Source organism: Pseudophryne corroboree, chromosome 5 (assembly GCF_028390025.1).
Source record: "Pseudophryne corroboree isolate aPseCor3 chromosome 5, aPseCor3.hap2, whole genome shotgun sequence".
Classification (NCBI taxonomy): domain Eukaryota; kingdom Metazoa; phylum Chordata; class Amphibia; order Anura; family Myobatrachidae; genus Pseudophryne; species Pseudophryne corroboree.
In genome coordinates this window covers 804,529,033-804,542,923 of record NC_086448.1, presented here as the reverse complement: position 1 = coordinate 804,542,923, position 13,891 = coordinate 804,529,033, and the positions used below count along the sequence as shown (strand labels likewise).

Genomic DNA, 13,891 nt, shown 5'->3' with positions numbered 1-13,891 from the left:
CCACTAGGACGATAGAGAAAGGATGTGTACCTGCGCTGGCTGTATGTATTAAATTAATACATTAAATAAAGACAATAATAATGATAAATAGTAAGAATAACAATAATAATAATGAAAAATGGATGGTTTGTTCTATATAAAAAAGTAACAATTTAATCATAACATATCACATGAAACAATTATTAAAAAATAGGGAATTCCTCTTGCCACTAGGTGGTAGTAAAAACTTGGATTAGCTTATCTGGACAATAATGAGTAAATGTTATGGTCTCCAATATTAGAATTGTCCATTCCTATAGGCTAGGACAGCCTCCCTCTGCGCATTCACTGTACTTAATATGTATTTACCAGATCCCCTCGTTGGTAAGCATCAGCCTTGGAACAAGTCCTTTATATAGCTGTAGGGGTGAATCCAGGTGGAGATAAGATCCAGTGGTGGGAGATGCGTCCAAATTGTGCCAAGGAGGACACGGCTTTTGCAGGCCGCTGTGGAGCACGGAGTCCAGAAAAAGCAAATATACTCAGGTCCAATGAAACCTACACTGGATACGCCCAATCTCATCTGATCTTGGAAGCTAAGCAGTGTTGGGCCTGGTTAGTACTTGGATGGGAGACCACCTAGGAACACAAGGTGCTGTAGATACTGAGCTTTCTTTTATTGGACCTGAGTATATTTGCTTTTTCTGGACTCCGTGCTCCACAGCGGCCTGCAAAAGCCGTGTCCTCCTTGGCACAATTTGGACGCATCTCCCACCACTGGATCTTATCTCCACCTGGATTCACCCCTACAGCTATATAAAGGACTTGTTCCAAGGCTGATGCTTACCAACGAGGGGATCTGGTAAATACATATTAAGTACAGTGAATGCGCAGAGGGAGGCTGTCCTAGCCTATAGGAATGGACAATTCTAATATTGGAGACCATAACATTTACTCATTATTGTCCAGATAAGCTAATCCAAGTTTTTACTACCACCTAGTGGCAAGAGGAATTCCCTATTTTTTAATAATTGTTTCATGTGATATGTTATGATTAAATTGTTACTTTTTATTTAATGTATTAATTTAATACATACAGCCAGCGCAGGTACACATCCTTTCTCCTTTACTGTTTAATCTTGAGGAACTGACCTTCCTCCTACCTGCTGCTGTTGGCCGCGCACCTGTATACTCCTTATTGCACTTATAAGTGCATGCATAACTGTTCATTTGTACATTGAGCAAATAAAAGAAAAGCAGAAATACCCCCAAAGCTCTGCATTGTAAAGCATATACTGGATGCTTACCTCTAGTGTAGTCAATACAATCTTCTCAACGGAGGAGAAATAAGCTTCCCACAAAAACTGAGTCTGCTGTCTAAGTGCGAGGATTCTATCCTGATGGATAGACCGGATTGTAGAAGGGATCTGTAAGACAAGGACACAACAATCAGCCTCAGCACAACACGCTGTAACCTGATCAAAGTATTACACTACAGGGAGCCTTCCAGGAGAATATCACTTTCCTGCCGCTCATTTATGATGCTAAAAGCAGGTGATTGAGAAGAAACAAGAAAACAAATAGTATATTTTTAAGGTGACTGACTCACCTCTAGAAGCGAACGTGACGTGATCTTTAAACCAGTTCGTATATCTTACGCCGATACATATTATGGTGGTACTGCGCCAATTACTAATCTATGATAAAAGTGTGTGTTGCCCTTGAATAGAAAGCTTTACTGAACCGGGGTCACCTCCAACATGGAATCTCACCTATACCCTGACGCTGAATTCTTCTTCTTGCCACAATGAAAAATGAAAACAACATTCGCCATGGATAGATGAAATGCAGGTTATGGAGGCCGTGACAGAAACACAGATAAAACGGAGGACAGATATATATTTTACAAGACCCGTGACTCTTTCAAGTGTACCTGTCACATTGCGGAAACAATCATTATTTGTACTCGGCTAACATTCAGCCGGACAAGTGACTATAAGCTGGCAAAACACTCAAAACGTGGAGAGAGATAAAGGGGGACATTTACTAAGCAGTGATAAGAGCAGAGAAGTGAGCCTGTAGAGAAGTGCCCATGGCAACCAATCAGCACTGAAGTAACATCTATAATTTGCATGCTATAAAATTACACAGAGCTGCTGATTGGTTGATGAGGAAACTTCTCCACTGGCTCACTTCTACGCTCTTATCACTGCTTAGTAAATTTCCCCCTAAGTACCAGTAGGCTCCAACAGTAACTCATTTTTCAAACACAACCTGCAAAAAGACTAGGAGCGGATTGGTTGGTACTTTATTTCCCTCCAAAGTACCAGCCAATCAGCTCCTGACTGCCGTGTTAAAGACTGTGTTTGAAAAATGATAGTCAGGATCTCATTGGTTGGTACTTTTCTCTCTCTCCAAGCTTTGATAAATCTCCCCCTTGGACCGGAAGCGTGCCGCTTGTCATGTATCATGGCGATTATAATTCTGTATCTTATAATGTAATGTACTTTGCACAACGACACGCGTAAGTGGAGAATCTGCACGTGCCATCTGTAATAACAGCAGAGAATGAACACATACTACACGTGTATGACAAATATTAAGCAGGCAGCATGAAACAGCTGCTAATTAACTAAACACTGGGCAGCCGTCCTAATGCAGCATTCATTTAAAAGGCTACTTAAACCCAATTTAATGTTTAGCAACCAAAACCCACCCCAGGCCTAGTTTGTTCTAAACATTCTGCCAGACATACTGTAAAATAAATGGCCTCAAAAATGATCGCTGAACCGTTATTTGCAACCGCGTGTTCCCCACGATAAAATATTCATCGTACACAAGGAGTTTACGGAACACAAATGCGAGAGTGAAAGGCTCAGCAACCAAACGCACCAGATGGATGTGCTATAAAGTACACCTGTAGCCTTCAACCGACCAATGAGATCGCGTGGCTCATGGAAGTCCCACAGCTCGTATCAAGGCTACACGTAACAGCCTCTGGGGGGGGGGGGGGGGGGGGGGGGGGGGCTATGGTGGTAAATTGCATAATTGGTCCTGAGGCAGCAACGAAAAAAAGAATATTCATATTACTAAAAAACTCCGTAGAAATAATTAGAAATTGGTAATTGCCCGAAAAAGTAATTAGGCAAAGCAATAATCATATAAGAACATTATGCATGGAAAAAAAAAAAGAATAATAAAGCGAAGTAGAGGGAAGGGATTAGCCGCTTGGTATTACACTGCGGAGGGAAGTCGCACAACTTCCGCATCTCGTCTAAAATGGGAAAAGAAAATGTGTAACTAAAAGAGAAAAAGGAATCATTTCCCAGGGTAGATATTCCGGCTGGCTGCCAGCTTCTTAAAAACAGCGTTAATTATGGAACAGTAGTTCTTCAGTGCGGGAGCAGCTGTAGCGAAATGAAACGGCACAATGCAGGAACACAGGGGTCAGGAATCACGGCGCACCCTAAAATCGGGAGGATTCCCTGTGGGGCAGTTAAGCCAGACATGTACTTATTAAACATTTATTCCAATCAGTTTGAAACCTTTTTATTTGTCCGACCCTTTCCCTTCTCACTGCGTTGCAGATAAACCAGTCACAGCTATGCGAGCTATAAAATCTGCAGAGAGGGTTTTTCCATATATTTTCTTGAAGATGCACAAACGAGGATGTGTGTGTGGGGGGGGGGGGGTGTTTTCACAACTTAGGGGGTCATTCTGACACGATTGCACGCGGCAGTTTATCGCAGCAGTGCGATCGGGTCAGAAATGCGCCGTCGCTGCAGTACGATCGCCTCTGACTGATTGATAGGCAGGGGGCGGTCGCTGGGCGGGGGGTGGTGGAACAGCGGCGTTTGGCCGCCGTTCGTGGGCGTGGTCCGGCCAGCGCAGGTGTGACCGGACCAAACGGGGGGCGGGCCGCAGTGGCTGCGTGACGTCACATGCAGCCGCTGCGGGCCGGGGAGCGATGAGTAGCTCCCGGTCAGCACGCTAAAGCTGCGCTGGTCGGGAGCTCCTCCTGAAGTGCAAAGGCATCGCCGCTGTGCGTTGCCTTTGCACTTCTGTGGGGGGGGGGGGGGGGCGGACTGACATGTGGGGCAGACTAGCCCTGTACTGGGCGTCCCCCTGCATGTTAGTGTGAATGATCGTAGCTGTGCTAAATTTAGCACAGCTATGATCATCTCGGAATGACCCCCTTAACCCGGGGAAGACTGCCCACTACTGTAGCAATGGTGGTGCTGTTCCAACCACTTGGGAGATAGAGATAGATAGATAGATAGATAGATAGATAGATAGATAGATAGATAGATAGATAGAACTATCAACATGACAATCTACTAGGGGGAAAATGTATCAATCATTGGAGAAGGACTTCCTCTAAGACTAATTTGACAATTGCTGCCCCCTTGAGCTCCCCCCTGGACGTCCGTACTGTTATAAATACATTGAACACTTGCTGAGTATTGATTGAGATGCATCAAACCTTGGACAGAGATAAAGTAGCAGCCAATCAGCTCCTAGCGTTACAAGCTGTGTTTGAACAATTACAGTAACGGATTGGCTGGTACTTTATCTCCATCCACTATCACTCTCCAAGGCTTTAGTACATAGGCCCCATTTATGTCTCTCCAAACTTTGCTCCCTAGTATGATATCAAAGTTAGGCGTTCCATCCAACATGCCTTTCATCTGTAGTGCATTCCCACCGATACTGCCTGGGCTTGTCGAAAGGGCCGGCGGGCTAAATAGGTTAAGAGCTCAACGGGGTACTGAATGGGGTACAGCATGCAGATTTATTCTGGTGCCATATACAGCTACTAATATACTGGATGCATTTTTTTTCTGTATACTGTATGTCCTCTACTTCAAAAACTTTTTTTTAAAAACCGTAAGATTTTTTTTTTTGCACTTCTCTTGGAGAGTAATCATGGCCGACCCCCATCTTTACATATGAACCACAGGAATGTCTGCTCTGTCAACTACGTCCTCTTTCCAGAGCGTCGGCAATGGCCTTACTTCTAAAAAAAGAGAGAAACCCATTAACCCAGATGTGAAAGCAGCGCGAGGAGAGAGGTAGCAGCTGGCAAAGGAATTAACACATCTACTTTCATTAACAGGAAGGTGTTAATGCACTGGGCTCCGGAACGTTTTTTAATTTCCAAGGTTTGTCATGTTCCAGTGGAAGCAGAAGCCGGTGGGATTAGCAATAAAGGTTAACGCGCTCCAGCCTTCAGGTAGGGCAATCTACAGGATATTCTGCAGAATTATAAAACAAAGGCACTTTAAAGAGATCCCCTCTCTTATTTTTGCTGTGTCCTTGGTCAGACGCCTCTAATAAAGCATTCACCACCATGTGCCAGCTCGGACAGGCCCCTGTGGCCGGCCAGGCCAGGCCCACCTTCCGCTGCTAACGTAACCATTTATTTGCCCGTCAACCGTTACAAGGACAGTTTTCTCCACTGGCCGCCCGACCTGCCCCTCTCGTTATCTCCCATAGGGGGCAGTAGAAAAGTTGGAATGCATACATCAGGGATGGGCAGATATACAGTCGTTATGCCCAGAATTTTATACCGATGAACTGCCGCACACCAAACATCCGGCGTACAGGTGCGGCGAGCGATCATCGCTCAGCCCAAGCTCGCCCTTACCTGTAGTAATAACCTCTCGTCTCCGATGACGGCAGCCTGATTCCAATCAATCACTTCGGAAAACGGCAACTCCCATCCGTTACTGAGCATTACCGGAACACATGCAGCCTGTGAATGAAGTTATTAAAAACCATTATGCAATGCAGCACGTCTCCATTCACTTCATTAATAACAAGTGAAAAGGCCAAGCAAATGACATTAGTATTTGGACAATGATTAGCGAATCCGCGACGCTGCAACAAGTGTAACGCAGAAGAGATTTTATGCTGCAGTAGGAACAGAACGGCCGGAGGCGTCTTACTTAATAAGCCCACGCATATATTTCACAGGTAACTTTGACATATTGAAATATTACTTCTCCTGAAGTATACGTTTCCCAGCTAGAGAACAGCTGGGGTGCAAACATCTAATGCACAGTAACATTACAGGACTCGGCCCATATCGGCATTACAATGTACGTTATTACAGATGCTGCTCAGTAATATATGCAATTCGGGAAATAAATTCAGATTTAAAAGGCTTTTTCAAATTAGCACATGTTAAAGGCAGAGAGACTCGTGGGTAATGTGTTTAAATGGCCGCCCTTTGCCTCGGGGCTCAGATTATTATGCCTTCTAGAGTAGGACATAAACTGGAGCCTGTCTTGGCCTTGTCTGGTCTCCTCAGTGCAGGATGGGTTTGCTCTGGTCAGGCAGCAATGTGAAGCCACGACAGGAATACACAAGCAACCGTTATCCTATGGAGCACAGCATCTGCTAGAGTAGTAGTGGTATGAAGTATATAAAGTAACATATAAAGCTCAAAAAGGGGATGTAAAAAGGGCTGGAGACAGCCCATGCAGCACCTGGCTCCTTGAGGCACTAATCTAAACTGGGCTTGGAGGGATATAGAGGGGGAGGAGCCTGAAAAAAATTAGTGCCAGGCTCCAATTATCCACCAGTCTATACCCCATTGTCTGTATGCTCCAGTGTCCCCTAGTGGATGAAGGAGAAAAATAGATTATAAGAATTTAGGAACTCTCCCGTAATGTGCAATTCCCGAAATGGGTAAATCCTCCCAGACCCCATCGCTTCTTCCAGAGGTAAAAAGGGCTGGACACGATTTTCCACAAATTGTATCACATAGCCCATTCGTCTAGTACTTAGTGAATAACAACATTATGTAGATGGGGAAGAGGCCTGGATGTCTCAAAGTTGCATCTTCACCCCACCCCTTCACAAACACACACTTTCACCCAGGTCCAAAATGTAAGTGTGTATAGTCTACTGGTTTATAAAAAGGGCAAAAAATCTAATATTTTTGTTACCTTCCCACCGAACAAGACTACAATTTATGACATGGAAAACTGGAGGGAATTTGGACAGTTTGGACCTTTCCGAAAACTAGGATAAAGGAAGAAGGTTGCGCATTCCATAGGAGCAAATCAGATAACTACCATCTAATTGGTCTCTATGGGTAACAAAAATTCAATTCAATTAGCCGCAAGGTTCCACCAGAACCTCTCGAGCAAATACTACGAGGGTTATCGGGGGGAGGAAACCTCGCTTATTTCTGCTGACCTCCCACAGAAGTTCGAGCAAAAATCTGCAAGATTTTCCTACTGCAATTACCCGTCAGCCGTACATCACATGAGGTTCCACTTAATTGAATCTGCCCCTATAGCCTGACATGATAAGTTTAAGGGTTCTGCGGAACTGGACAAAAGTGAAAAACCCCAGTACAAGGAGGAGTGTATAGTACATACAGAGATTCATACATGAAAGCCAATTTGTACAGTGCTTCTGAAAGAACACAGCGCACTTAGCAAATGATCACAGTAAATATTTTATGACTTACCTGCAGAGCCTCCAGAAACCTGAAGGACCCAAGCCTGCGGCCACGAGGGACGAGACAGAAAGTGGCGTTGTGCAGCATTTCACGATAGTCATACCTGCAAAACAAGATAACCTTCCATTAGATAAAGCCAATTGCTAGTTGCATATGTAAAAAGGTGCAATCTCCTGGCTCATAATATAGAAAGCATTTTTTTTTTATACAGTGAACTATACTGTAATAAAAGTTGCCCACACTGCGAAAGCAGCCATGTTGTGTGCATGGTCAATATTCCCGAGCAGCCTATCAAATTCAGGGAATATGAATATTTATAGGCTGTGGCCCATTAATATTAGTGAAGGCAGTATGGATGGTGTAATGGTTAGCATTACTGCCTCACAGCACTGAGGTCATGGGTTCAATTCCCACCATGGCCCTAAATGTGTGGAGTTTGTATAGTCTCCTGGTACTTGCTTGGGATTCCTCCGGATACTTCGGTTTCCTCCCACAATCCAAAAATATATTGGTAGGTTAATTGGCTCCCGACAAACTTAACCCTAGCGTGAGTGTGTGTACATGTGATAGGGAATATAGATTGTAAGCTCCATTGGGGGAGGGACTGATGTGAATGGCCAAATATTCTCTTTAAAGCGCAATGGAATATGTGTGCGCTATATAAATAACTGGTATTATTATTATTACAGGTTGAGTATCCCTTATCCAAAATGCTTGGGACCAGAGGTATTTTGGATATCGGATTTTTCCGTGTTTTGGAATAATTGCATACCATGAGATATCATGGTGATGGGACCTAAATCTAAGCACAGAATGCATTTATGTTTCATATACACCTTATACACACAGCCTGAAGGTCATTTTAGCCAATATTTTTTAAAACTTTGTGCATTAAACAAAGTGTGTCTACATTCACACAATTCATTTATGTTTCATATACACCTTATACACACAGCCTGAAGGTCATTTAATACAATATTTTTAATAACTTTGTGTATTAAACAAAGTTTGTGTACATTGAGCCATCAAAAAACAAAGGTTTCACTACCTCACTCTCACTCAAAAAAGTCCGTATTTCGGAATATTCCGTATTTCAAAATATTTGGATATGGGATACTCAACCTGTATACAGTATATTAAAGATGGATTATTCCTAATGAGATTACGTTTTACCAAAGGAGTAGAAAACAGAAGAAATTCCCAGTGAATTGATAGGTTGCACGCTTATGGTTCTGCCCCAAAAATGGCTGCTTCCTCCATTCATGAGGAAAATGCTCGCTGAGGAGACAAAATAAATGACGGCAAGAGTATAATCAGGCAATTATGCTAAAGTACAAAAATTATTTTTGCACGAATACACTAATGGGAGAGTAGCACTCTGGCTGTCTCCTATGTTGCATACACTCCAGGCACTAGGACCCAGGGTCTACAGAAAGGTGTGACCTCCAACCTGAGGTGCCAGAGCACATGTGCAGATACCTGCTGTTACCCTGTGTTTGATACCCCTGCATTACAACCACCATGTTCCTGCATTAACCCTGTACCTGCTGGTAACAAAGACACCTGGTTAAGCAGTCTGTGTGGCGTTTGCCGATAGCTGAGAAACTTCTAATCCAGTACTATATTAAGAACCACTTGTCACAAAGCATCAAAACCGCTCCTATCCTCGTCAGTTATTAGCGAATACTGCCTCTTGTACACACAATCGGAGCCCCCAAGGGCCACGTTGCTGTCACTCGGCTGAGCGTCTGACGGAGAGAGGAACACAGCAAACATCTGCTTTCCACTCCTAAACCACCTTCCACCCGGAGACAGGTGCAAGCTGACAATAAAAAGGCAAAAGCTAAAATTGCGGAATTGTAATAGACTAATTTAATCGCAGCCCGCGGGCATCACATTTCTCGGTTTCCTTAGCCTCATTCATTTTAAGACCAGGCACAGCCTGTTTTCATACCCATAGGTGTCAGGCAATCTCCAGCCCATGACTGGGAAAGACAACTTGCCAAAAGTATCATTTCCTTGCACAAGCATGTACAGTTAATTTGCACAGGAAGAAAAAAAAAAGATGACGGTTCGGGAATTAAATGCTGCAACACTCGCAGCCAACCGTCCTCAACAAACTCTACGGCGCTGCATATACAGGTGAAGGGTCGGTGAATGCTCTTATTGGACTTGACACGTAAAAGTGCCGGCTTATTCATCTCCAATGCTAATCAGTATTTTAGGATTCATTTTACTGCCAAAACCACGCCGGCCTGCAATCGGCAGAACGATAACGAGATGCATGATAGACGAAAGCTTCAATTAGGGATGGTGATGAGTTCTAAGGGTCGGAAACCAATAATCTCTGCTCCCATGGCTCATGGAGATGGCAGTTACCTGGGCAGAATATGTGATCAACACTTGAAGACAGATACTACTTGCTGAAGGGGGGAGGGAGGGAGGAAGGGGGGGGGGGGGGGGAGAGATAGCATGGTGTTCCCCCCCAGTCACCAGATACCACGGTTCAGCTTAGAGCCACCTGACCGCTCCCCTGTATTACATATGTTATCCTGGTGCATGAGTGGTAACAGTCCTAATGCACAGAGGTTCCGGCATTGTCAACTGTCGGGATTCCCCCCCCCCTCCCCTTCTGCACATGAAATGTATGAAATGTCACAGAATTAAGAAGATCTTCAAAAGACGCCTTTGATTTATGGGGGAAAAAAAGGACATATTGGAGTAAACTAATTCAAGCCAAATGGTGGCATAGAACCATATTAAAATGATACTCTGTTTACCTATATTTCCATTGTTGCAGCATTAGAGCGATTTAGCAAACGGACGTTCAATATGACAATGTACGCACTAGGGCCAGTAACCTGAACAAACATCTCAGGACTAGCTTTCCATTCCAAAAGGCAACAAAAACTAGGAGTGGACTGAAAATCTTTAACAACTCCTCAGAGGTCGCCTGGCATGAAAAAAAACATGGCGTCTCCCATGCAGATATCATTACATAGTTGAAAGTATTTAATGCAGGCGTCATCACACACAAACATATTTACAAGTAATAGAATTTATTTTTTATTTTTTTTGGGAGGGGGTTCCGACCTTCTTTAATAACTGCATTTCCTAATTTAGAATCTTAGCAGTTGGTGTTTAGGTTCAGCACTACGGCCGTGGCGCTCACCTGCAGGACACATCGGAGCTTGGATTGCTGAGGCGCTAAGAATTAATCCTGTACCTACAGGCTGGACCACCTTTCTCTGCTTCCTCTCACAGAACATCAAGGTTCCCGGAAAGCTCCTGCAATCCCTGTATTGATGTGTGGACCCTGTCAATCAATGTAAAGGATTAAGCAGCTGCTTGAGACTCTGGGCTCGCCATTATCCCGGGCAGCAGAGGCTCTCCTCAGAGACCACGCGGTGACTAATCAGCCATTTTATGCATTCCTCCTAGCAGCCTGCACCTAAGTGATGGGAAGCTAACCACTACACCACGGGAGCCATTACTTGTACTATACTGGGCTTAATCCACCTTTCATCTTCCTTATCCCCCCAGCCTTAGTCATCAGTCATGCCAGCCTCCGTTGGAGTCGTATAAAGGATTTAACGTGTCTGATAAAATACAGATAACGTACATCAGGAACAACGGTGTAAAGTTGCCGCCCGTTGATCTGATGAAGAACATAAGTCCTTCACGCCACCCACGCTGGTCACATGAGGAGCCTCACATTGGCCCTGCTACGCCGCAACAATCGGGGCTTGGACCGGCCAGAGATGAACATCAACTGATGAAGTTGGGAAGTCTCAATCTCAGCATGTGACTCACGTTACAGGTCATGTTAATTTTTAGAGGTTTAAGTGCACCACCCACAAAAAAATTAAGCTGAAATTCAACAGTTTAAAAATGTGATAATCATAATTAATGCTTAGATGCAGGAAAAAAAAAGTACACTTAGTAGTTACATTTTATTGTTTATACGCACGACTCAAGTTTACAAGGAACAGACATAGGAACGGAGTGAACTTGTATATTTATCTAAACCCTGCTCTTCTAATTTATTTTTACAATATGATTGTTATACTATACACTTACAGGACCCTAAACTTATGATTGACACACAAAGAAAAAACTGAATGTTACCCAAACTATACTGACAATCAATTTTGACACGTGACTCATGTTACATATGAACGTGACTCACGTTACATTTCTGTCCCCAGTCACAGGGCTCTGATACAAATGACTGACACCTGTAGAATCCACGTGAATTAATCAATGTAGGCCTGCTTAGTTTCCTGATTAACTGTGAAGAGGTATAAAATATTTAATCTGGTGATGACGGCAATTTCCAGTTGCTGCCGGCTTGCTCCATCGTTTCCACTAAGGTCGGTATCCTATTAGCAGCGGCAATTTACCGCTGCTAATAGCTTTTGCCGGGGGGTTATCCAATTAGTCCTATAATCCAGTACTTATCGGGAATGATGCTTCACGGGCCTCAAGCCGCCGTCAGGGTGGAGATAACACACAGGATCGGGAGCTCAACCCGGATTCCATGTGGTATTGCAGGAATGTGGGTCCTTGGCCAGCCAATAAAAACGGCCTATAATTGACCCATATTTATATAGTGATTACCCTCAGATGCCACCATGGACTTAGTCCTCCTTCCTACGTTTGAAATTCACTAACTAGTTAGATTGTAAGCTCTTCGGGGGCAGTCCTTTCATTAGCTAGCAAAAAATGTACGCGCCCTTCCACTACTCGAGTGCCCTTAAATATTTGGATTCATCTTATAGAGGCGGAATGAAATGCCACACGGCAAGCAACGGCTTTCTCTTTCACAAACAACGCAACACGAACCAAGTCCTGCAGCCAAGATACAAATACACGTCCGTGAACGACTGTTAACAACTCAATAGAGGATCTGCCCGATGGTCACTTCAGTGGATTCAGCCCATTAAAATCGATGAATTTTGGGCTCGATACTCATTAACGTTTACTAAAGAATGTTACTTTCACCAAAAAAAAATCTATGGGGGGGGGCATTCTCCATAGTGGATCTGACGTGCACTACGGAACGTCAAGCACGGTAATGTCGCCACCAGTAACATTGCTAATTGTCGCTTACATCCCATAGAGTTGAACAAGAAAATTAGAGATGTTTATGACCCGTACCATTTGGTGATATTCGGCGCCTGAATCCTGGTCTCCACCATCATACCCCCCAAGGTAACCCTGTGGAGACTATGGACCCTAAAGAAGAAAGCGGTTCTGAACAGAGAACAGAAATGAGATCACGCTTCTGTACGAGGCTCCAACCGCCAACCTCTACCTCTTCTAACCAAAAATCGCAACCTATCGCATAAGTTCCAATTCATAGCCTTTTATTCCGTCAGTCACCGATGTAATCTATACATTCAGCTAGAGATGTTGGAACAATATATTGTCCTAGAAGAGAAAAAAAATATATATATATATATAAAAAATCTCATTTCTATCAGTCCTGTCTCAGCAACTCTGGTTTGCAGGAGAGTTAAAAAAAAAAAAAAAAAAAAAAAAAAATTCTGCAAGAGAACGATGATGTATAAAAATAGACGGAACACATATGCCGTTAAAACGACCTTGCTAGATTTAATGAGCAGCAATCAGAAGAGAAGGGGAAGATCTCGGATTGGAACAGTGACCACAGCTTCCGACATACCAGCAGGATTCCGCAGGGCGCAGAATTTAAGACACTTGTGGATGCATTTGGACTACCGGGTGTGCTGGAGCATATCTCCTTCATATTTAATTCTGCATCTCAAGTGACTCCGTGCACCCAGGTGCAGATATAATGTGTTTTCCAACCCGCTTTCTCTTTTCTTCTTTTTTTTTTTAACAAATCCTGACGCGTACATTTTAAGCGTGTGTAGGATACGAGAGGTCTCATTAGTAATAATAAATGGTCTACCTTTCCCAGAACCGACACATTCTTCCAGATTATTTACAGCCGAAATAACCACAAGCCAATGACCGTATTTCCTTTTCGCAATTTCAGTGGGAATGCACTCAAATGATCTCATACGGCAGGCTGCTTTCCTAGACTGCCGTACAGGTGCAGGGCTGACGATGAAAATTAATGTTACTGTGACATTCGTTTGTGGTTTCATATTCTGCAGAATGTCTAAAATAGGTCCTGAAGTAAACTGACTATTTCTGGTGATCTTCATCATGAATACCTAAGAATAAATCTTTTTTAGAGGATAGTACATCTATCATTCACATTTCGATGACTATTTTACTGAAAGCAGAGATTTGCAAAACGAAAGCTCTTCCAGCACCGAAACATAATGGGGGCGATTCGACTGTTAGAGGGAAGCTTCGTTCCCGGATTAAGGGCCTGGGAGCTATGCAATTATAAAGCAGCAACCAGTCCCGAAGCTGCACTTATGGCAGATTTCTGCTCGTACCCTT

General features: G+C 43.6%; 1 protein-coding gene and 1 pseudogene across 1 annotated transcript in view; one reads left to right on the top strand and one right to left on the bottom strand.

The window, feature by feature from the left end:
• The window catches only part of EXT1 (exostosin glycosyltransferase 1), a 287,113-nt gene that overhangs the window by 35,145 nt on the left and 238,077 nt on the right, over window positions 1-13,891 (bottom strand). Inside the window, exons 2-4 of the mRNA XM_063924477.1 lie at window positions 7,463-7,556; window positions 5,627-5,734; window positions 1,287-1,406 (exon numbers count right to left, since the gene is read on the bottom strand). Of these exons, the coding sequence (XP_063780547.1) occupies window positions 1,287-1,406; window positions 5,627-5,734; window positions 7,463-7,556 (322 nt within the window). The remainder of the gene's footprint in view (window positions 1-1,286; window positions 1,407-5,626; window positions 5,735-7,462; window positions 7,557-13,891) is intronic.
• On the top strand, window positions 524-643 carry LOC134930307 (5S ribosomal RNA; annotated as a pseudogene).